Consider the following 24,646-nt stretch of genomic DNA (forward strand, 5'->3'; position numbering starts at 1 on the left):
GAAGCTTATCCTTTCAGTACCCCGTTATGGATAAATATCACACCCGATAGAAGATTATCTATATCTGGTACAATGACCTTATCATTTCGGTACCCCGTTATGGATAAACATTACCCCCGGTAGAAGATTATCCATATCTGGTATAATGAGCTTATCCTTTCGGTACCCCGTTATGGATAAACATTACCCCCGATAAAAGATTATTCATATCTGGTATAATGAGCTTATCCTTTCAGTACCCCGTTATGGATAAATATTACTCCCGATAAAAGATTATCCATATCTGGTATAATGAGCTTATCCTTTCGGTACCCCGTTATGAATAAACATTACCCCCGATAAAAAGATTATCTATATCTGGTACAGTAACAGCTTACACAGCAGCTTGCAGAAGCAGCTTACACAGCAACTTGCTTTCTTCTATAAATAGAGGAAATTTCAGTTTAATATGTACATAAGTTTGAAATTTAAATAATATATCGGTTTCTCTCTATACTTGTCTTTACTTAACGGTCTTTATTTTATAACAGAATAGTATATAAGACTATTCTAGTCTCTAAGTTAAAACTACGTTCTGGTAGCAAGTGTTGTCCAAAGAGAAAGGCCAAGGCCCAAGGGGGAGGCAAAATGACAGAAAAATAAAATATAGTAGCACATTGATAACATCAAAGATATCATAAGGGTCCTATTGTTAATATCTAGTTGTATAGCACATCCAAAGTGAAGATAAAGCATTTGTTTTCTTACCCAAATAAACTGCAAAAACAGCCATTTTTCCATTGCGCTTTTGAGGGACAAAAGCCATGGTGCCGAACTCTTCGTTTCTCCTCTCCAAGATTTCTTTTCCATGTAATTCCTCTCTTCCTCAGAGTGACACTTACACACTATTGCTGTTATGTTTACTGCTTCTTAATCTTAGTATAGAAACAAGAAATTAGAAATTATGGAATTTTTTCTTATGTTCGCTCACTTTCTTGGCTGTGGACTGTGGTTGAGGGAAATGTTCAATTTGGCTTCTTAACCTCACCGGGCCAATAGAAACATGACATGTATTTGCATACACAGTTCTCTTACTTAATCATAGTTAATTAATGCATGTTTTTACTTTATCAAATTACTTTTGACAATTGGTTTGGTGTAAATAACAGGTGCGGTTAAGTATTTACCATAATACTCCTTCCGTCTCAATCTATGTAAAATGAGAATTTTGAAATTGAATTGTTTCTATACAAGGAAATATGATTTTTTTTTTTGACAGATTGAAAAGGAAAATAGGCTACACAAGATCATCTAACAATGCTTTATCCTGGTTATGGCTACTGCTTCTTAGCATTAAAACAAGAAAAAACTGTGGAATTTTTTTAATATTTCTTCAGTTTCTGAATGCTTTGGCTATTTTTTTATTTTTTTAAAACTTTCTTGTCTATGGTGTGAGAAAAAAAGGGTTCGATTTGTCCTCTAACAGTCTCTTTCTTTGTTCTTTTCCATTTTGGAAAATCTTTGCTTGAACTTGTGGGTTTATTGAGTTGTGTTCTGTTTTTTCTTACCTTTTTTTCCCCATTCAAAGAGAAATTTAGATGTGATATACATGCCATGTTCACTTTAATAGCTCTGCTGTGAAGAATAATGTGAATGAATGCCTTTTTCTTGTTTGCTCTCCGTTTGAATTAGATTAAATGCTATATTAGCCCCAATAATTCGTTAAACTTAATTACATTTGTTCTAGTAGCATAACGGAAAAGCCTTCCATGTCAATAATATCTTTGCTCGTGCCAATTATACATCGCAAGAGAGTCAATGACTGCATCTTTTGATGCAGTGCTAGTACATTTATGACTTCTTAATTGGCTTGCAAGAACTACTACGTCTCAATGCCAAGCAACTTGGGGTCAGCTATATGATGAATTAGCTCCAGTTTGATCCATTTCATTCCAATGTTGTGTGTTCCTAGGAGCACGTTCCAATTTTGGGAAGATTCATCATAAACTAACTAGTTTCGTGGTAGCGGTTTAACATACAATCCTCCTTATCCGGGTTTTGGACTGGCAATGTGAGCTCATGTAGGATTTTAATCTCACAAAGGGAACAATTTGTTCGAGGCATTAGAAAAATTTGTCTTCATGTTGCTGTGAAAAATTTCCATACTTAAATATCGATAGTGCTCATGGAAAAATGAGAAAAGAATAGGGAAATAGCAGGATTACCGAAATTATTGGTTTTCCTGTGTAGTTTGCCAGTAGATACAATGTAGGTTGTAGGATCCTTTAAGCAACATTTGACAGCCTTTGATAGGTAATCGTTATGGTTTGTCATGCATAAATCCCTTTATTAAACTGCTTGTTTTATTCTCAATTCAGATACTCTTTCAGCTTGTCACACAACTCACAGACAGAAGTCCATGTTCCAGTGCTGCTCAGCTGTCACATTACAAGATAAAAGGTAACTTAACTTTTAACCAAAATGTCAATCTTTTGTAGCTGAAAAAGAAAATATTTCAGGGTTAGGGAACAAAAAGTAAATATATTGCATTATGAGGACAATATGAAGCGCAGATCTCTCCTGTTTTTTCTGATTACATCTGGCATATCTCCCGCTCTCCCAGCTTATGGGAAAACAAAGAGCAAAAACCCATATGATGAAAGACGCTTGCTAGAGCAAAACAAACGGATCCAAAGAGAAAATAATGCCCCTGAAGAGTTCCCCAGTTTCATCAGAGAAGGTTTGTTTGTCTACCCATGAGACACCGTGTGAGTGGAAATGACCATGTTGTTTATTACCCAAGTTTTTAAGACATCAGTAGTTTGACTTGCCATTTCCTTATTTTGATACCATGGTACATTATAATGTGAGTGTGATTCTTTGAATCCTTTTTCAGGTTTTGAAGTTAAAGTAGTAACGTCCGATAACTATGTAAAGCGTGACTCAGGTCTTATATTGTGGGATATTGCTGTTGGTGAAGGTGATTGCCCAAAGGATGGCCAACAGGTTTTCTTTCATTCTTTGTTACTGTAAAGCTGTGATTTGCTTTTAGTAGAATGTCATTAATTTTAAATGCATCCATGAATCATTGGGAAACGAGTATATAATGGTGCCGTAGTTCATCGTTTATGTTCATTCATTGCTCTACCGGAGTCTTGGAACCGATATGGTACATTCACAATAAAACAAAGCAAGAAGAAATGCATTTAATTTTCTTTTCCTATGCTTCCTTTTTGTATATTCTTTATAATTGATTTGTATTTATTGCATTCAAGAGTTTCATTTGGTCTTCTAGAAACTATCACTGCACAGGCGATGGTGTCTTGGCTGTTACTATTATAGTTTGTAATAAGATGATTCTTGGATGTCTATATTATGGGAATAACGCTGAATTTCAAGAAACCAAAAGTTGGATGCTCTGCCAGTCTCTGAAGGAATTAATGTATCGCAATCGTTCTGAAATCTATTTTCCTTCACAGAGATGTGACCGTTTTAAGTATTATGCAGTTATTCTGACATATGCACGGTTGATAAACACAAAAGAGCTGACTCGGGCTCATTAAACTATTGCTAAGCTCGGTTGGGATTGGCTCGACTTGGCACCTAGGCCTAGTAATGATCCTTTCATGTTTCACTTAATTTATAAACATTAAAAGACAAATGGGATTTTATTACCTTAATAGGTATTCCAATTACATATTAAATGGAACAAAGAAAGGTTTACTAGCATTAAGAATGATAACGGGATATGTCGCAGCTGGAGCTTACTGAGGACATGACCCTTGATAGAAGGGTGTGGAGGTCGAGGATCAGGATAGATGGTTAGTAGGTAGTCGAGCGTTTCCCTTTATCTTCCTCAATTCGATAGCATTAGTGTTAGTTTGTCATCCTTTTATTCTTAGATTGCTGCTATTACCATTTAATTGCTACCTTGGCTGCAGTCTTCTTTTTGTCTTGTTGTTGTTAATACATGTTGCCATTACTTCTTTTTATCTTTTCTTTAGCCGAGGGTCTTTTGGAAACAACTTCTGTGCCCTTCCTGGTAAGGGTAAGGCTGCGTACATCTTACTCTTCCCGGACCCCACTTATGAAAATTCACTGGTTTTTTTTTTTTTTGTTGTTATTATCACCAGAATTATTTTACTCCGTTGACAGGTGACTTTCCACTATATTGGTTATAACGAGTCTGGACGTCGTATAGACAGTACATACCTACAAAATGCTCCTGCAAAGATTCGGATGGGCACTAACGCATTGGTCCCAGGTGATCTAAGCAAACACACAATGTCATAACCTTTTTTAACTCTCAGATATGAGAAATATTTGCAGTAATAAGCAGAAAATGATGAATGCAGGTTTTGAGGAAGGAATTAGAGACATGAGACCTGGCGGGAGGAGGAGGATTATAATACCTCCAGAACTAGGACCGCCGGTAAGTGTCCTTTAGTCTGCTCCTCAATTGAATGCTTTTATAATCAGTATCATCTAAAGCTGTTATGGAATAAAAATAAGCATTTAGACCTGCATGCATTGTGTTGCATTCTTCCGATATTATTTATTTGATAAGAATCTATTTCTGATACTGCTAACTAACAGAAGCCAAGGAAGCTCTTAATACTTCTTTTGCTCGCGTTTGTAATTTCTTTCGTCTTCCTCAGCCATTTACATAGTGTGATTTCAGTTGGAGTACTCCTTACTCAGAGAACCTATATATACATTTTGCCACTTTAAGGATAAGTTCCTTGTAAACTTGGAGTTATTAGGAACTCAAAACTACCAACACGAATCCTTTAACTAGTGTTTTAAAAGGCATTTTCAGGTCGAGGCACACCAAAAATGCCCCGCGGCGATGGTGTGGTGCGAAAGTCTCAAGAGGCGTACGCCCAGCAATTCGGGGCGTACGCCCGGGCGTTTGAGGTGCGTTTTTGTAGTGAGGCGTAAGCCTCAGAGACTTTTTCAAATTAAAATAAAATTTGTTGAATAAGTCCTTCATATAATACCCAAATTCTCAAAAGTCAGCTTGTAATTACTCAAAAGTTTTAAAAAGGAACTGAAATGTATTAAATTTAAAAGTCAAGACCTTTTTTTATTGATTGAAGCCCTAATTTATGGGTTTTCCCAATTCTTTATTTTGTCCACTAGTATGCTAATATCTCCCCAAAACAACGAATATTTAATTTTTTTTTTTTTACAAATACAAAAAGAACTTCATTCTCCTTCATAGCAGCAAGTTCAAAGTTCAAATTGCAGGTTAGTCATCCTTTTTGTTCCTCTATATAGAAAACTTTATTCTTTTCGACTCAAGTTACTTGTGCTTGTAAGTAGCGTATAATATATTGTTTTGACTAGTTTTTTATGGGATGGAGCACATCTATATATATATATTTCACATATTTATAGTTTTCTTCAATTTTTATGCAATTTTACATGTTTATAAATATTTACAGTAATTATATTATTTTATAAAATATTAAAAATTAAATACCCAACTGTCAGTAACTACCAACACAAACCTAGATGTAGTTTCTGTTCTAATCAATTGGTTTAACAGGATTCAATTACACATTAATTTTGAAAATTGTTTGTAATACAAGTGATTCTATCCATATATTGTATGATGTTGATTAACTGAGTTTGGCGTTCTAATACATCCTTATAAAGTATCTGTATCTTTGTATATTATGAAGAACAAATTGCAGTTTTGGTTCCTGGTTTATAGACATCGTGCTTGATTTGTCTTACTCTTTGAATTGTGCGCATAATATGCAATTCGTAAAGCAACATAAATAAGTGGAACCTCTTTCTACATTGTTATTTTGGTTGTGAGAAAATATCACTTGCTATGCAAATGACCCATTTAGAAGAAATCTAGAAATTTTAAATTGCATGTTCTAAAAACTAAGTGTTGTGGTATATGTTGTAGATTTCATGAGTTCTAATTGACTGCACTTCACATTAGTGTACACCAGCAAGTGCTTATAAGCAATTGACACACTTATTTGATCGTTAAGCAGCGGATACACTTAAAAATGCGAAACATGTCATTAGTTTTTTTCGCTCCAACTTATGTTTATACCATTTTGTCGTAGCACAAAAACGTTTTATGAAGAAGAAAGGAACTTTTTTTTTGTTTCCCGAGTATTTAATTTTTTTCCAGATAATTAAGATTGAATTACAGCTAGATACCAAATATAAAAGGAAAAGAACTCTACCTTAAATATTTTCTGAAACAAAAGGCAACTTAATCTTTTTAATATTATTATGAGAACTTAAATCAGTATGCATATTAAAGTTGTGCGGATTTGGCACCAATTGATGGGGTTTGTTCCTTCCCCGATGGGTGAATAAATGAAAGTACGGCTTGAGCTTTAAGGGCACATATTGCTTTTCCATCCAAAAGTAATGGTGTTAAGAGAATCAGTGTTATCAAAGGCGCACTTAAAGTGCGCTAAATCCCTAAAGCGAGGCTCAAAACATGTTGAGCACTTCGTCTCGCTTAACAGGCGGTTCAGTGTTGTCATCAAGGCTCTAAAACATATTTTTCCTTACCAATGGCGTAATCCTACTAAACAATTGATATTTCACTTTATTATAAATTATCTTTAATTTCTTTGTCCATATATTTGGTATTCATGCTTATAGATATTAGTTTTGGACTACACATATATATTTGTTACTTTTCTCCATTTGTGTCTTTCTTCACTAAAACCCACACTTTATTTGTGTTTAGCGCTTAGCCCCAACAGACCAGAGAATGCCTTTTTTTTCTCCTCATTACTTACTTTAAAAGTTGGATATTAGGTGCATAGTTCAGGAAAGTATGATGAGAGATGCATGACTTCTATAACTAGGCACAAAATACTACATTTGTTCTTTCAAGATATGTATTAAAACGTTGTCACCTTTGAGGTCGCTTTTGCAACTCCCATGACTTGAGAATAATAAAGGTTAAAACGTTAAAAAAATGTAGAAACATTTCAGTAGTGAGCGCTTTACCCCTCTTAGTAAGACTACTTGGCGCGGATCTGGATTAGTTGGGTCTGTGAGCTTTGAATACTTGATGGTTAAGTTGGAAAAAAAAAACGTTGAAAATCACGTTTGGAGCCAATCTTACGCTATTGTATTTCTCAAACTAGGGTGTAATTTACTAGTCTATTGCAGACTTTGATTATTGCGCCAAGTAATATATAGCACTGTTTGGAAGTTTGAACGTGCATAAGTAGAATGTATCTTGATATTTTAGAATTATTCATTTTTCACAGGTTGGGCCTTCAACGTTTTTTAGCTCAAAACAGTTTGAAGTATTTGACGTGGAACTGCTAGGCATTCAAGACTGCAAACGGAGGACAATAGCAGGCTTCTACTCTGATGTTGTCTGCAATTAAGCAATAATCCCCTTTTGTGAATATTTTAGTCACATCTTGCATCATTATTATCAGAAGAGACTTGTTTTTATTTTTCCCTTTTCATTCTTTTACTGCAAATAGAGAAATGGAGGAAAGTAAAGACTAGGCTAGAGATCACAAAGGTAGTTCTGGAACAGTAAATTTCTACTGAAAGTAACAGGAGACTATCCTACTGTTATTTGATTAAGAGGTTCATGTTTGCTGAGAAATCTTGTATTTGTTGTATCTATAAATCAATTCGAGAACTTTTCTTGGCAAGAATGGGCCTATAGAACTACTTGTGCTTGATCTTTCTCTAGTATTATGCATCAGTAACTGAATGAACTCCTTGGATCGTCGAGAATTAAAAGGAAACAACAGTGAGGTGAAACTTTTTAGAACAAAACCAAGCACAACGTTTATCCTAGCTACTATTTGAAAGGTCAGAACGGTTACATAAAATGAGACGGAGGAAGTGATAAACAATTCTCAGACTACATGCACATGAATATGAGTGTTTGCTTCCCTACCTTTTTTCGCCCGAAATACTCTTTTAGTATTTTGGAGGTTAAGTTATTGTTACAAATAAACCATCAACGCTCCGTCGATTGTCCAACAATCTCTTCTTTCTCAAAAGGAAAAGTCGGAAGTGAAGTATAATAGAACCTGTCAAAGTTTAAATTCGATCAATAAGCAATTACATTTAAAAGAAAAACCAATGCAGTTGATGGCAAATTACCTACCCAAGTGGAAAGAAGCATATACTACTATACCAAACGAGATTTGAAACCAAAACCATAAATTCTCATCACCTTGCTGTAAACACTCTAGTGCACCTAGAGACAGAGCACACTGATCTGAAGGAAATTAGACAGCGTTCCTACCAAAGTACTCTAAACTAAACTAAACTAAACCTGCAGATTAGGTCCTAACTCAAGGACTTCACAGGTCCACAACTCCAAAGATCCATATTATACTTTCAACTTGCTCAGACGGGAAAGGAGTCAATGTCAGCATTTGATTGAACCATGAGTTCGGCGAGAAAATATTCATGACTGACCACACTTATAATCCAAGTAACAAGAAATACACAAAGGTTAAGAGGTGAGGATTTACACAATAATGGCAATATCAGTAAATTAATCTCTAACATGGTCCTTAGTCTGAAATCAATCCAGAAAACTGTTGTTGTAATCTAGAAATGCAACACATAAACCAGAAACAATTTAAGAAACTATAAAGTTGCAATTGTCCACGGCAATAAGATCGCATGTGGTTCTTTTTTATCAGTAAACAATATAAGTTTCATTGAAATCCAGCAGGAAGATGGTGCGGTACAATTACAGTGTATATATCCAAAAGCAGCACCAAGCTTTCCTACAGCAGTAAGCTCAAGTGTAGTTTTTAATCAATAGATTACAGATAAATCTACATATATACACACACATGGAACAACAGCATTTGACGAATGCAATTTTATGTGGCTTGAATGGGAAACGAGAGCTCCTCTAATTCTTGAGGACATTGCGTCAAGATTCTTACAGTTGATAAAATTGTAATCAAGGTCGATTGAAAACCATTAGAAGCTTAATCACGGAGCTTCTTCTGCAGGTGCCCTATGGTAAATAATTGATGTTTTCGAACTTAGAGGATTGGCATGATATTGTCCATAACCCGCATAAATTCCAACTGTAACTATGCTCAGAACAACAAATCTCACCCATGCTTCATAATGCAACTGCAGAAAAGGAAATGGAAAAATGAGCTTGGATTCCAATCTTTTAGTTTATCGCATCCGACGATATTTGAACTATGTTTACGGTAATGGATGAAGCTTTGTGAGCAAACCTGGGCAAAAAGAAAAATATTGATGAAGATGCAAACAATAGGCACAATGGGCACTCCTGGGCAAGAAAATCCAGGTGTCTCAGTATAAACCTGTGAAGAACAAAGGAGAACCTGAAATTTAGAAAACAATGCTATACACTGTTGTGGCAAAATATAACCTGAAATTGGGAAAACAATGCTATATAGGTAAAACATTATTTTGGTAATATGCCGTCGAATGATGTATGTATGAGGTTTGCAATGTTGTCTTAATTTTGGATCCTGAAATGGATAAAACCCTCGATAGGATAAAACCCTCAACAATGTTGTTGTCTTAACATAAGATTAGGAATGAAGTTATTCGGGATAAGGTGAGAGTGGTTCCTATAGAGGGTAAAATGCGGGAATTGAGGCTGAGGAGGTTCGGGCATGTGAAGAGGAGAGACATAGAGGCCTCCGGTTAGAAGGTGTGAGAGGTTGACCATAGCGGGTCTGAGGAAAGATAAAGGTAGGCCAAAGAAGTACTGCGTAGAGGTGATTAGGCAGGATATGGCATTGCTTCAGCTTACCGAGGACATGACCCTTAATAGGAAGGCGTGGAAGTCGAGAATTAGGGTTCAATTAACAGATAGTCGAAAGTTTTTCCTAGTATTACCAGTAATATTAGTACTATTCTTGTATTTTCTTATTCTTATATCTTTATTTCTATCTGTTGTGTTGTTTGCTCCAGTTATCTTATTACCTTTTTTTTTTTTGGGTAATATGTCCTCGCATGATGTATATATGAGTTTTGCAATGTTGTCTTAACTTTGGCCCCTGAAATGGATAAAATCCTCAATGGGATAAGCTCTTGACTTGTCCTGAGATAAGATTAGAAATGAAATTATTCGGGATAAGGTGGGAGTGACTCCTATAGAGGATAAGATACAAGAAATGAGGCTGAGATGGTTCGGGCAGGAGGTGTGAAAAGTTGACCATGGCAGGTCTGAGGAAAAGTAGAGGTAGGCTAAAGAAGTATTGGGGAAAGGTGATTAGGCAGGATATGACATTGCTTCAGCTTACCGAGGATATGACCCTCAATAGGAAGGTGTGGAGGTCGAGAATTAGGATTCAAGGTTAACAGGCAGTCGAGAGTTTCTCTTACTCTTACCAGTAGTATTAGTACTATTCTTATATTTTCTTATTCTTAAATCTTCATATCTGTCTGTTGTGTTGTTCGCTCCTGTTATCTTATATTACCTTCTTTTTTTTTGTGTGTGTGTTGGGGGGGGGGGAGGGATATGTCCTCGAATGATGTATGTATGAGTTTGGCAATGTTGTCTTAACTTTGGGCCTTAAAATGGATAAAACCCTTGACAATGTTGTCTTAAGATAAGATTAGAAATGAAGTTATACGGGATAAGGTGGGAGTGACTCCTATAGAGGATAAAATGTAGGAATCGAGGCTAAGGTGGTTCACGCATGTGAAGAGGAGAGACACAGAGGCCTCGATTAGGAGGTGTGAAAGGTTGACCATGGCAGGTCTGAGGAAAAGTAAAGGTAGACCAAAGAAGTATTGGAGAGAGGTGATTAGGCAGGATATGACATTGGTTCAGCTTACCGAGGACATGAAACTAGATAGGAAGGTGTGGAGGTCAAGAATTTGGATTTAAGGTTGATAGATAGTCGAGAATTTCTCCTAGTCTTACCAGTAGCATTAGTACTATTCTTGTATTTTCTTATTCTTAGATCTTTATTTCTATCTGTTGTGTTGTTCGCTCCTGTTATCTATTACCTTGTTTTTTTTGGGGTAATATGTCCTCAAATGATGTATGTATGAGTAGGGGTGCTTATCGGGCGGATCAAGCGGATAATTACGCTTAGCGGTTCGGCTTATCGGTTATCAGATTATAAATGTAGTAATCCGCTAGCCATCCAATAAGACAACGGGCAGATTAGTATCGGATTAACGATTATCGGGCGGTTTATCGGCTAAACCAAATAAATTTTTTTTGAAGAATCATTCAATCAATACCAAACGGTTTCAAATCAATACCAAATTTTTAATACCATCTAAGATCTAACAGTATTTTTGAATTGAAGAGTCTTCTTCCAAGTTCCAATCTAGTTCATATTCAAGACTACTCATACACATATGAATCAATCAAACTTTCAGTAACATACGTTCTTCACAAGAAATCCAGATTGTAAAACCAAAAATCCAGAAAATCAGACTTTAGTTTGTTAGATGCATGCAAAAAAGGACATAAATCCAGACAATCCAGCTATTACGGATAAAACCAGCGGACAATTCAACAAATTACTTTCAATAATATTTTATATACATAGAGGTAAAAGTGTAAATATAAAAATTCTTAACGGGTCAACGGTTTACCCGATAGGAAAATTGAGTAATCCGCCCCCAAAACCGTTAAGCCGTTAATTGTAAAATCTCAATCCGTTCACCATCCATTATCCCGATAATCCGATACCAATAAGCCAATAAGCCATCGGTTCGATTCGGTTCGGTTAACGGCTTCGATTTTGAACAGCCCTATGTACGAGTTTGGCAATGTTGTCTTAACTTTGGGCCCTAAAATGGAAAAAACCCTTGATAGGATAAAACCCTTGACAATGTTGTTGTCTTAAGATAAGATTAGGAATGAAGTTATTCGGGATAAGGTGGGAGTGGCTCCAGCCGAGGATAAGACGCGGGAATCGATGTTGGGGCGGCTCGGGCATGTGAAGAGGAGAGACATAGATGCCCTGGTTAGGAGGTGTGAGGGGTTAACCATGACGCATCTGAAGAAGGTAGAGATAGGCCAAAGAAGTACCAGGAAGAGGCGATTAGGCAAGATATTGCATTGCTTCAGTTTACCGAGGACATGACCCTCGATAGGAAGGTGTAGAGGTCGAGAATTAGGTTTCAAGGTTGACAAGTAGTCGAGAGTTTCTCCTAGTCTTACTAGTAGTATTAATACTATTTTTTTTCAAAAAAAAAAAGGGTAATAAGATACCACGTTGTTGTTATTGTCTGTTGCTTCCTTTTCACTGTCCCTTGAGCCGAGCGTCTATCGAAAATAGCCTCTCTACCAGGTAGGGTCAAGCCCTGCGTACACATTACCCTCCCCAAACCCTACTTGTGGGATTGCACTGGGTTTGTTGTTGTTGTAAATGGATAAAATCCTGAGACCTAGGTCCTACATTCACTGTTTTTAGAAGTTTCTGATGTATACAAAACATTTAACACTCCCATTTCTGAGAAAGCTCAATCGCATACATTTCCTTCCAATTCTGTTTCGGGAATTTCTAAGATTTGAATTTGGTGAGATAGCTTGTTCTAAAGTAAGCTTTGACACCCCGGAGGGAGAGTTGATGCATTTCCTTAACCAAACTAAATTTCAGAAATACTAGAATAAGTTGAGCATCAAAAACATACAAATGCTAGACAGACAAGACGGTAACTGCGAAAAAATTGGCTATGAAACTACAAACTTTTCAGCTCATTCAAAAATTCACAAATTTAAGATCATTCTTGGGTACCAGATTGAAAAGAGTAGTTTAAACTAATTTCCTCAAAAGGTCAAATTCCTCTCCCACCAACATATTGTGGTTACGGAGGACACACGTGTATTTAATGATCAAAAGTCCGCAGTTGAACATTGCTGGTCCAATGGTGAAAAAAGGTTTTGCTGCTTAATTCTTTTTTTTTTCTTTTTTTTGAAGCTGTTCAAGCTTTCAAAAAGCTTTACATGGCCATTTTTTAACATAAAGATCGAATCCACAATATGTTTTTTTTCATCCATTTAAAATTCATTGATGGTCCAAGTCAGGAAAAGCACATTCAGTTCTCTTGCTTCAAGGATATCCTGAATTACTGGTGCAAGTAAACGTCCTGATATATAGTCTTAGGATTCTCGGTGCAAAAACTGAACCAACTTACTTGACGGAGATGAAGAGCAGCAGCTGCGCAGATCGCAATAACTACAGCTACGATCAAGAATATAAATGAAGCTCCGAAACGGTAGAAAACTCCTGCAGCAAACCCACAACAAACAACTGTGATGAGGCATATGAGACCTTCTGCCCTGCTAGACATAGGCATGCCAAACACCTGACGCACAGTCTTATCCTTCCAGCGAAGAGTCACGACGCATGCTGAAACAACAGAATATCCTGTCTGAACAGACCACCATCCTTGTAAGTTACATGAAATCCTATATTAACCAGGTATATTTTATAGACATTCAAGAAGCAGCTCATGCTATCTGTTAGTAGAACTACCTTTTATCTTCTAAATAAAGTATAAACTAAATATAATCACTCATCATTACATACCTACAAGGAGAAAAAGTATCACTCATTAAAAATAGAAAGTTTTTTTTTTTGCTTTTCTTTTTAAAAATGTAGAAAGTTTCCTTTTATTTTGCCGTCAACCTGAGAAGTTCTCTCTCCTACTCACGCTATGCAAGCAGAGTTTTGAAAAGTGCTGGCTACATCAGTTAAAGTGACTGATCGAAGTGACACGATGGTGCCAATCTTTTACAGGCATGAGTAAGGAGTGCGCTTCGCGGCTTCCCATTCTTCGGTTTTTTACCATTGACAGAGGAAAAACATAGCACTAAAATTTGGAAGTTTTGGATGAGCTCTCATTACAAAAATTGACCCTGCCAACCAGGACTTCTTCTAAGCTGTCCCTTATCACACAAAAAAGAAGGTTTCTTCTAAACTGTATGAGTGCTTTTATTTTTGTGACTGATTCACATGAGTTTTAAAACCTAAGACCTGTGCTGAGTTAGCATTGTTATTACATTGACGAGGATTTCCCATTTATTCATGTGTAATGTTACTTTTTGGTATTCTCTAATGATGTGCCCACCTTCTTGCTTCATGGTTAAAGCCCAAGGACCCTTGATGCTTTTTTGCCCTTTTGCTTTCTCTTTTTAATAAAATATGAAGATGAACTATTCATTCATCACAGCAGCCTCTTGCACACAGTGCTTTTTGAAAACACTGAGTGCAAGAGTGCTAAAACATCTTTTGGACATTATTCTCTTGCTAAGTATAAACTTACTAACAATAAATATGATTTATCCACCTCACGAAATATAGCTATTATAAAAATAAGAGGTGAAAGAAAAAGAACGTACCAGGGTTCCTACTGAGAGAATGTGTGAGAGAATATGCACATTAAATAGCCCTGCCAACACACTGGCTACAATTCCAACCCATATTTGTGAATTAACAGGAGTGTGTCGCGTTTTATGTACTTCAGCAAACAATGATGGCAACAAACCGTCTCTTCCAAGGCCAAGATATAGTCGAGACTGCTCATCGGAAACAATTCATCTCTTACGAACCACTTAAGTAGCTACTTTAATGACATCAGCATCTCGATGTAAAAGCAATATACCTGTACATAAAGCCCAACCAGGAGAGTGGTAGTAAGTCCAGCAATAGCACCAATGCTGATTAATACAGACACGTATTGCAAGCCCTTAGACGTAAAAGCTTCAGCCAAAGGAGCATCTCCCCCAAGGGACTTGAATGGAAGCATCCCAGTGAGCACCAAGCAGACTCCAACATATAATGCAATACAAATAAGGAGGCTCCCGACTATGCCTAACGGTAAGTCTCTCTGATCACCAGATTCATCATCAAATATATCAGTAAGTACACCCCAAAAAAAAATTGGGGGGGGGGGGGGGAAGAATAAAATCACTTAATACTTGTTAAAAGACAGTTGTGAAAAGGGCATCATATCAATCAGTCTTACCTGTGGGCTCTTAGACTCTTCGGCAGAATTAGCAACTGCATCAAACCCAACATACGCAAAGAATACAACAGTTGCTCCCGTCAGTACAGATTTAAAACCATTAGGAGCAAATGGACTCCAATTTGAAACATCAACCTCAAAGGCTCCAACAATAATGACAAAAATAACAATGACTACCTGCAGTGAAATTGTCTTTCTGTCAGAGATCAGCCATGTCATTTGATGTCAATCTTAAGAGAAAGAATCATTCAACTATGTGTTTCACAAACTTTTCAGAACAAAGGAGAATAATATAGTGACTGCAGAACTTCTTATTAAGGAAGTCCACACTGCAGCCACACATGAATGGCTGGATAAATAACAAATGAAACATCACCTACTTCTTTTACGGCTCAATGAAAAAAAGGAAACATCACCTACTTAAATCTATTACTAAGAAAGTTCTGGGGTTTGGGGAGACCTGACACTAATGTAGCTCATAAAATCGGGAATTGTTCTGTAGAAAAAGATGAGCTACTGCAGATTCTTTAGTTTTCTCTCCATATTTTCAGCTTAATTTTACCTTTATGTTTATAATGTTTTCATTTTACTTTTCAAATTTTAGATTATGCTGGCATCTCTTAGATAAAAAATTTATATCCTATCATTAACACTTTAGTTTGGTTTGATTTTGACTTGCATTATCTTAGGGTGCGTTTGGTATGAAGGAAAACATTTTCCGGCTTAAATGTTTTGGAAAATGTTTTCCTTATCAAGAGAAGGAAAACCTTCTCCACCATGTTCCCCATCCCCACCAACTCCCACCAACCCACCCCACCTACCCACCCTTGCCCTTACCCCACCCCCACCCCCACCCCCACCCTACATAAAAATATTATTAATAGTACTTTCTTTTCATGTTATAGATAGAGTACTTTCTTTTTCATTTCAACAGATAAGCATTTTCTTTTCATGATGTAAAAAAAGTACTTTTTTTTTATTTTAACAAAAAAAGTACTTTCTTTTCATGATGTAAAAAGTATTTTCTTTCATTTCAACAAAATGATATAGTAAAAGTATTTTCTTTCATTTCAACAAAATGATGTAGAAAAAATATTTTCTTTCATTTCAACAAAATGAGTACTTTATTTTCATGTTGTAGTACTTTCTTTTTCAACCAAAAAAGGAGTATTTTCTTTTCAGTTATGGAGCACAAATTTCAACGTTATTTTTGCGTGAAAAAGTAAAGCAACACATTAGTTCCTTTGGGTTTGTGTGATTTTTTAGAAGAATAATTAAATTCTTGAAGAAAAGAGAGTCCTAAAAACGTTGGATATAGTTTTTACTCTCTAACCAAACACTAGAAAATATTTTCCGGAAAAAGTTCTTCACTCAACAACTAAACAAGGAAAAATAAGTGATAAAACCACTCATTTTCCATGAAAACTTTCCTTCATACCAAACACACCCTTAATCGTAGGAAGAGTTCTAACTTGTTAAAGTTATGCTAGAGGTAGGACCATCATGTACTTTTTAAATCAGACACGACTCGGTTTCTCTCTTTTCTCCTTTCTTATTTCCTGCCATTGCTCTGAACTTTCACTCTCCTCCCTTTTCTCATTTCTTCCTCCTGCCTTCCTCTAATTCTCCATTTCCCACATTATAACCTCTCCCTCTTAACTTTTTCCTCATCATTTTGCTCATCCTGGTGGTGCTACATCACAAAAAGAAAAAAAAAACACGCATGGATGGACAACTACAACAACAACAACAAACCCAATAGTTTCACACAAGTGGGGTCTAGGGAGGATAAGATATACGTAGCCTTACCCCTACCCCTGGAAGGACAGAGAGGTAATACTCACATTTGAATATTATTTATGTCACTGACTTCAGAGAATACCATACACAACTAGTCCAATTATTCTAAATAACAAAATTTGTCAAGAATAATCTTTTTGCAAAAAAAAAAAAAAAAAATTTGCAAGATCAATGTTTATGTACCTCCTTATAGTTGTTGATTTTACTAGACTGCCTACTTTTCTTACTATCAGATTCCCCCCAACCCCTCCCTTTCAAAAAATCATATTTTCATGTGGCCAATATGAGTCTACTACATTTCTCTTCCAAATATAAAAAGTTAATTGATTGCTACTCTAGAACTCGACAAATTTGAAGTACGACTGAAACATCCACTATGCTGATGTCATTTCCTCCTTTATGGCAAAAATTTATCTGACTATGGGAGAATTTAAATGTTTCTGATAAGGTAAATAATTTTATCAATGTGAAAATACTCTTGTATATAAGCCGTCTACATAAAGGTTAGGACCTACACAAAAACATGGTCCTCTATAAATGACATCCAATCTTCTAGGGTGCAGCAAAAGCTAACCAAGAATAAAAGGCTATTTCTTTTGATACAGATTCATTTTCTTTTGAGATGGTTACATTATACAAAATCATTTTCTATCCCCTCAAAAGCTTTCCTATTCCTTTCTTTCCAAAGTACCCACGTGATGGCTAGAGATGCAACATCCCTTGCCCTGTATTTTCCTTTTCTTCATCTAATGGCTAAACTATGTGCGTCATTCAGTAAACCCGGCATCATCCCGTGCACTCTGACTAGTTAAAGAACCCACCACAGGTGCATAGCCACTTAGCTATGCAATTAGAGGTGATCCACAACTTTTTCTAAGCATCCATACATAAAGCACTAGTATATGTAGTTATCCTCTTCCTCAGATTATGGGAGGACTTTAATGTCCTAAGTTAACTAATTTCATTACTAATTGTTGAACTTGCATTAGCAATGTTTACGCTAAGTTAAGGAGTTACACTTCGAAATTAGAAGGACCTTTACCCTAAATGATATTCAATCACCAAGAAGGACAAGCTCCCCTATTATTCCAAATAACAAATGAAAAAGAGTAGATGAGAAGATCACCTTAGTCACTGTCATCACTGAATTTAATATAGAAGATTCTCCAACACCTCGACATAGAACAATTGTCAAAAGCACTAGGAGAATTGGAGCTAATAAATTAAAAGAAAATGCTCCATATATTTCTTCACTGCCATGTCCAACCCAACTTGGAATGTTGCTCTTGAGGAAGGGAATGAGCTCTAGTGCAGTAATAACATAGCTTGCTAAACTGCGAGCTATACTAGCTGCACCAATATGATAGTCAAGCATCAACTGAGAAAACACAAGGAAAGCAATAATCTCGTTGAAAGCTGTATAAGCATATAAGTATGCTCCCCCAACAACGGCTGGAAAGCGTGAAGCTAACTCAGCATAACAGAGAGCATTGAGCACACAAGATCCTCCTGCAATTATGAAGCTTACGGTGACTCCTGCATCAGCAGAAATCAAATCCTCATTAATGAAAACTAATAACATATGCACACTACGATGGAAAGGATATAAGCTATGTAGTTTGCTTCTCTTCTATCAAAGAAGCTTAATTTACAGCAATGGCTACTCAAACTAGATACTTCAGCCTTTACCTGCAACTTCTATGTGATAACTGATAACTGTAAAACCTATTTTAGATTACACAAAAGAAATTGGGAAATAAAGGTACATGCATACACACACACGGATGAAGCTAAACTTCTCACTGAAGAAAACATGAAGCCAAAAGTTTGCAAAGTTATCACCATACATTTGGTATAGCAACTTAAGTTGCTCGGACACGGGTGCGGGTGTCCGACACGGGTGCGGATCTAGAGGTCGGATCTTTCAAGATGTAAATTTTAAGATTCGGGGATATGGATCCTAGTACGGATACGGGTGCGGGGATCTGGCTAAAAATAATTAAAAAATATATAAATCTCTCTAATTTATGAGAAATTTTGTGGAATACTTACGTATAACTTGTAAAGTGTGGATTTCCTTTTTATTCTCAAGTTGTAGATAAGTAAAAGATTGATTTCCTAGATAAGATATGTTATTTTCTTCAAATTTACCCTAGTTTTAGTTCTGATTTCTTTAATCAAATTGTATCTCGTCTCGAATTTTTCGATCTGTCGTGGTCAAAGTACCCAAAATTGTTTGACCAGATCCGGTATGGATCTAATACCCACACCCATACTAGTGTCGTGTCGACACGGGTGCGGCACCTAAACTGCCATGTCGGAGCAATTTAGATAGCAACTTATCACATAACCGCAAGAGCCTCAAGTATGTTTTTTTTATAAAAAAAAGTATGGAATTTTTCTTCAATTAAAGTATAAAAAGGTCAAAAACAATTCATCTTTAACTGATCCAAAAAAATATATTAGAGGTCAATATCACCCAGGTACAGTATCTTTTACAGAGCAGTAATAATCTAACCATGGAATGACCTATCATAACCTATTTGAGATACAGGTACACAATGGGCATGAGGCCCTTTTATATTGATACGAAAATACCTTAAGAAGAACCACCATTGGTTATTTACATTCTTCTTTACTATCATTCATCAATTTAAGGAAGCGATCGGAGGGTATTTAGGAAATTATTGGAAAGGACTTTTGGATCCTATAAACACTTTTTATAAAATTAGTGTTTAATACAGTGCCAAGAAAGGACCTTTAAGGAGTTCAATAACCAGGAGGGACTTTCAGAGAGCTCTTAAGTGTACCTCTCTAGGAAAAACTTTTGTAAAACTAATTTTAGAAGCATCTATTCTCATTGTCGAGGTGCGAGCAAGCTGGTTCAAACACCGTCATTATCAATAAATAATGGACTTTAAGTTCTATCTCTGACGTATTTACACAATCAGGTTAGTAGGTAATTACAGGTAATCTCTTGATTAACATAGTAATATGCTAAAAATGTTAATTAACTTGTGATTGTTAAAATTCACCGCTACTGCAAACAAATTTTTATATTGTCAATGCATATAACTTAAATCCTAAATAATTTAGTTTCAAAGTGACTTTTTTGCAAGGTTCAAACTAAGTGAACTTTGACCAATATCTTTTAAAAGAAAACCTTTACTGTTTTGATAGAGAAAGATTGCAACTTACAGTAATGTCTCATGTAGCTTTCAAAATCAAATTTAACTTTACAATAAGAACTTATCTTGTTCAGTTTAGCTTCCAAAATCCATAGTACTCCCTGTGTCTCATTTTATGTGATGCAGATTGAGCCGGAGTTAAACAAAGAAAGGCTTTTGAAACTTGTAGTATAAAACAAGTCAGGGATATTTGTGTTAGATTAGTTGTATTACAGAAATACATCAGCACAGACTAAAAATCAAAATGCATCACATAAATTGGTACAAAGACTAGAGAGTAAGTCAAATTTAAAGTGTCAAACATAATAAGGACGTAATAATGGGTTTTAATATTATGTAGCAATCAATTGGACGTTAGTTGGAAGCTGACCTGGACCAGCATCGTGGGCGACGGTGCCGGTGACGACGAAGATTCCGGCACCAATAGAAGCACCAATTCCGAGGAGAAGAAGATCAAAGAGACTTAGACGGCGGACGAGACCTTCGCCGCCGGAGGCAGTACGGATTGTGGTGTCGGACGGCGAAGCTAGTGGTTTTGAACGGAGCGCCGATGACCAAAACTGAGATAACCATGACGGTGATGACGAAGAAGAAGAAGATTCAGAGCGTTGCCCAGCACTCATATTCGAAATTTCCTTTTCTGTCCTCGTTATTCACAATACAAAAGCTTAATTTAGGAAGTTAGATGCTAAAAAGATTAAAAAGTAACTTAGCCACGTGATTCAGATGGTAGAAAGTAAAAAAGAATTACTACTTATCACAAATCGTCGATTCGTAAATTCTAGTAAGGAGGCTTATACGAGGTATCAATACACATTACGTAACACTTCTTTTTTAGTTTATTGCAAAAAAAGATATATTTTTATATTAAATATAAGTAAAATACAAAGTGTTGAACTTTAATACTCCTAATTATTTTTTAGAATTTTACCTCCTGTAGCAAAGCTTAACACCTTATTTATTTTAAATAAATATTATTTTAAAAAATTATATTCTATAGCTACCTTTTAATGGTTATAGCAAAATATCTATTTATGGTTAAATCCTACCCTTAAGCCACTATATACGCTAATTATTATTTTTCTCTCTCCTTTTTCAGATTTTTCTCACATAATTTACCGTATTTGATGGGAAGTTCTCTCTCCACGTTCTCCCTCTCTCTAATTTGATACACGCCATTATCTTCCCCAGAAAACACGATTCTGCAACTGAAATTCCCTCTCACCCACATCGTCTAGGTCTTCCCAGTCTCAGTCACCACGCTAATTTCATACACGCCATCAGCATTGTCTCTCTCAACTCTCATTTTTTTGCTACAAATAGTTGTGATAACTATTTAACTTGTTAGAATTTCGCTTGTATTTTGTTTATATCTACTAATTTTTTATAAACAATAACCATTGTTATTGTATTCAACAAAAAACTTGAGATTTTCTCTCCAATGTTTGATTCAACATCCCACAAGAGGATTACCAGAGGTATACCCACCAAAACACTCAATTTCGATGGGCCCTCTTTCTCTTTGCAAATCACTCAAGCGGAATTCAAATTTGCAGGTTCAACAGCAAATATAGCTGCAGAGAGGAGAACTAAAATACACAATGACAAATTGAAAGAAGCCCAAGTTGAGAAATCTTCGAAAGAATCAACACTTCCCGTTGCGGAAAAGAGAAAAAAACCTATGGATGATGCTTCATGTGTCAAGGGAAAGGAGGTCGATGCAAGAAATAGCTCGGATACATGAGACAAAAAGGTAATTATCGATGTATCAATATGTATTCGAGTCCTCATATATTGAGTATTATCTTCTTCAATGAATTTCTATTATTATATGTTATTGTATTTATATGTGCACAATAGTGAATACATAGCTTCCTCTTCTTATTTGTTGATGTGATTTATATGTATGTTGGTGTATTCATAAGTATTCAAAATTGCCTATTTATACTTATTACCCTCACTTTTGCATATCGTATTTAAATGTATTCATAAGTATTCAAAAAATCTATCACTCATTTGTACATATTACAATGACTTTTGCATATTTGTATGTAGATGTATTTATATGTATCCAAATTTTGGCTTCACTGATTTGTGCTTATTTAGTCTAGTGTCTTTTGTATTTAGATGTGTTTAGTTGAATTCAAAAGTTCACTCACTGTATTTTGTACTTATTACAGTGACCTTTGCATACTGTATGTAGATGTATTCATAAGTATTTCAAAGGTGCCTTCACTGTTTTGTACTCATTGCAATGAAGAATGATTGTTGTGTCTGGATGTATTTATATATATACAACTATTTCCATCTCTGATTTCGTACTCCAGTGCATTTTGCATATTGTATTTAGTTGTATTTATGTGTATTTAAAACAATTAATGAGTTATGTATTCCTGTTGACATATGAAATCTTTTTGTAATTCTTGTTGTATGCAGGAAGTTAAACTTTTTGTGAAACACCAGCCTATTTCATCACCGCATATCAGTTCATATACTAACACGGACATAGTATCCAACCTCAAAGAAAAGCTTACTCCTGAGCAGTACAAAATATTGGGTTCTACTTGTTTTGGAAGTTTTCTTGATATGAAGCCTTGTGAGGTCCAGCATCAATTGTTCAGGTGCTTCATGGTTCGTCAGTTAAAAGGAAGTCATGACGATGTATTTTCAATATACGTCAATGGTACAACATTATCCTTCTCAATCAGGGAGTTTGCGCTTGCCACTGGTCTCAATTATGTGGGTGACCCTGAAGATTTTCGGTTCAACACAAAGGTGCCTAACCGGATTGTTGAGACATACTTTGGCGGCGCAAAGAATATCAAAAAGAAAGATTTGTTGACATGCTTTGATGACAAGAATTGGGGTCGTGATAACGATGGGGATGCCATCAAGATAGCTGTGTTGTATTTCATACACACTTTCATATTTTCATCCGAGAAGAACAGCACAACCATCCCAAGACTACATTTTGACTTGGTCGAGAGTGGGAGATACTCTGATTATCCATGTTTTCTGTTTGTTATCTGCTAGCCAATTATGTATCAGTATGTATCTAACAGAATTGTGTAAGTTCAATTTATTTTCAGCAGTTGATACTTCTATATTCAGTTCCTATATTCAGTTTGTTTTCCTTGATTTCATTTAATGTACTGACGCTATGTATTCAATTTTATATATAGCATATTGATGTCATATTTTACTACTTGAGAAAGAATGGCAAGTACAACCAAACAACCAACTTCAAGTATACAACTGTTGATTGTATATTCAAGACAAGAATCGTTGAAATCTTCGACAGGTATGCTGATACAGATAGCAATGCAAATTTAGCCAAAGAAGAGGATGTGGTATGTGAGTACATAAGGGGCTACATATTGCTAGCTAATGTACCGTGGCATACTGTTGACAATATCTTTATACCAGTCAACTTGAAAGACAAACTTCATTAGATATTGGCAGTTGCCTCATTCAAGGAGAGATGTATCAAAGTATATGACTCATACAAATCGGCAGGTCATGATGCCTATGTGGCTTCTGAGGTAGATAAGCTAGCTAAGCTTGTACCTTTGTATCTATCGATCAATAATTTTTACAGAGATAAGCAAGGCATAGATTGGTCTTATGACTCAGCATACAGTGACAAGGCACAAACTGATCCCTTTGATGTTGTTTTCATTTCAAATCTGCCTCAACAAAAATCTGGGAGCATGTATGTATTCAATCCTATTGCTTGTATCGTTTATAAATATAATAATATGAATTGTTTTTTATTGTTTCAATCTGTTTTTTCAGGGATTGTGGGTTGCATGTCGCGGCATACGCAGAGTTTCTGAGCACTGTTGGTTTGGTTCCACAATCAATATTTGATGCCAATTTACTCCGTCAAAGATATGGTGCGCTCCTTTGGGACTATGCTATGCAGAAGATAGACGCTGATGCCATAAGCGAGAACGAAGCACCCTCAAAGATTGTTAGACAAATCACAGATTCGGATACGTCGGTTAAGATAATGTTAAAGTAGTTTTATGTGAATGTAGTTTTGGATGGTAGTTTTGTGTGAATACTGTATTTTGGATAATGTTTTGGTAAATATGGTGTTTAGTTAAGAAAAAATCATGTTTATATTTTATTCACTGTATCCACAGTGTTTATATATAATCATTTCAACTATTCAGTCGATGTTTCAATGTTTTTATGCATCAGAATTTATCTGTAATCAACAGGTTGTGTTTGTATGGATACAATAGGTTGCATTCATATGAATAAATCAGGTTGTATTCATCTGTATTCAACAGATTGCATTCATATGAATTAAACAAATTGTATTCATCTGTATTCAACAGATTGTATTCATTTGTATTCAACAGTTTGTATTCATCTGTAATCAACAGGTTGTATTTATCTGTATTCAGCAGTTTGCATTCATATGAATTGTACATGTTGTATTCATTTGTAATCAACAGATTGTATTTACATATATTCAACCTGTTGTATTTATATGATATTGGCAGATTGTATTCATATGTATTTAACAGGTTGTATTTCAAGTCAGAAACAGTGTTTAGATGTATTTCACATTTAGAAACCATATACAATCTCACATCCAAACATGTTTTATATTTAGATGTATTTAAATGTATTCAAAAACATGAATGATTTATGATGAATGACATATGAAATCTATTTACAATACACTCATATTCTAACAT

General features: G+C 35.6%; 2 protein-coding genes across 6 annotated transcripts; one reads left to right on the forward strand and one right to left on the reverse strand.

The window, feature by feature from the left end:
• The first annotated feature begins 690 nt into the window (after positions 1-690).
• Positions 691-7,643, forward strand: LOC107819491 (peptidyl-prolyl cis-trans isomerase FKBP20-2, chloroplastic-like). Of its 4 annotated transcripts, none has more exons than XM_016645595.2 (8): positions 691-849; positions 2,358-2,439; positions 2,487-2,719; positions 2,876-2,985; positions 4,135-4,243; positions 4,335-4,411; positions 4,799-4,896; positions 7,242-7,643. In XM_016645595.2, exons 1-8 carry the CDS (start codon positions 804-806, stop codon positions 7,300-7,302), a joined length of 816 nt encoding a protein of 271 aa, XP_016501081.1. In that variant the 5' UTR covers positions 691-803; the 3' UTR covers positions 7,303-7,643. The 4 variants fall into 4 exon arrangements, with proteins under 4 accessions (XP_016501081.1, XP_016501082.1, XP_016501083.1 ...); XM_016645596.2 differs by having other exon boundaries at positions 2,499-2,719; XM_016645597.2 differs by lacking the exon at positions 4,799-4,896 and having other exon boundaries at positions 692-849.
• Positions 7,644-7,728: 85 nt separating this feature from the next.
• Positions 7,729-20,605, reverse strand: LOC107819489 (cationic amino acid transporter 9, chloroplastic). 2 transcript variants are annotated; one of them, XM_016645594.2, is made up of 9 exons: positions 20,305-20,605; positions 17,873-18,282; positions 14,947-15,123; positions 14,584-14,808; positions 14,321-14,497; positions 13,114-13,350; positions 9,213-9,302; positions 8,907-9,102; positions 7,729-8,030 (listed from the first exon to the last, which is right to left on the reverse strand). In XM_016645594.2, exons 1-8 carry the CDS (start codon positions 20,555-20,557, stop codon positions 8,956-8,958), a joined length of 1,716 nt encoding a protein of 571 aa, XP_016501080.2. In that variant the 5' UTR covers positions 20,558-20,605; the 3' UTR covers positions 7,729-8,030; positions 8,907-8,955. The 2 variants fall into 2 exon arrangements, with proteins under 2 accessions (XP_016501080.2, XP_016501079.2); XM_016645593.2 differs by lacking the exon at positions 7,729-8,030 and having other exon boundaries at positions 8,507-9,102.
• Between the last annotated feature and the right edge of the window lie 4,041 nt (positions 20,606-24,646).

The sequence above is a fragment of the Nicotiana tabacum genome, chromosome 23 (assembly GCF_000715075.1).
Source record: "Nicotiana tabacum cultivar K326 chromosome 23, ASM71507v2, whole genome shotgun sequence".
Taxonomy (NCBI): Eukaryota; Viridiplantae; Streptophyta; class Magnoliopsida; order Solanales; family Solanaceae; genus Nicotiana; species Nicotiana tabacum.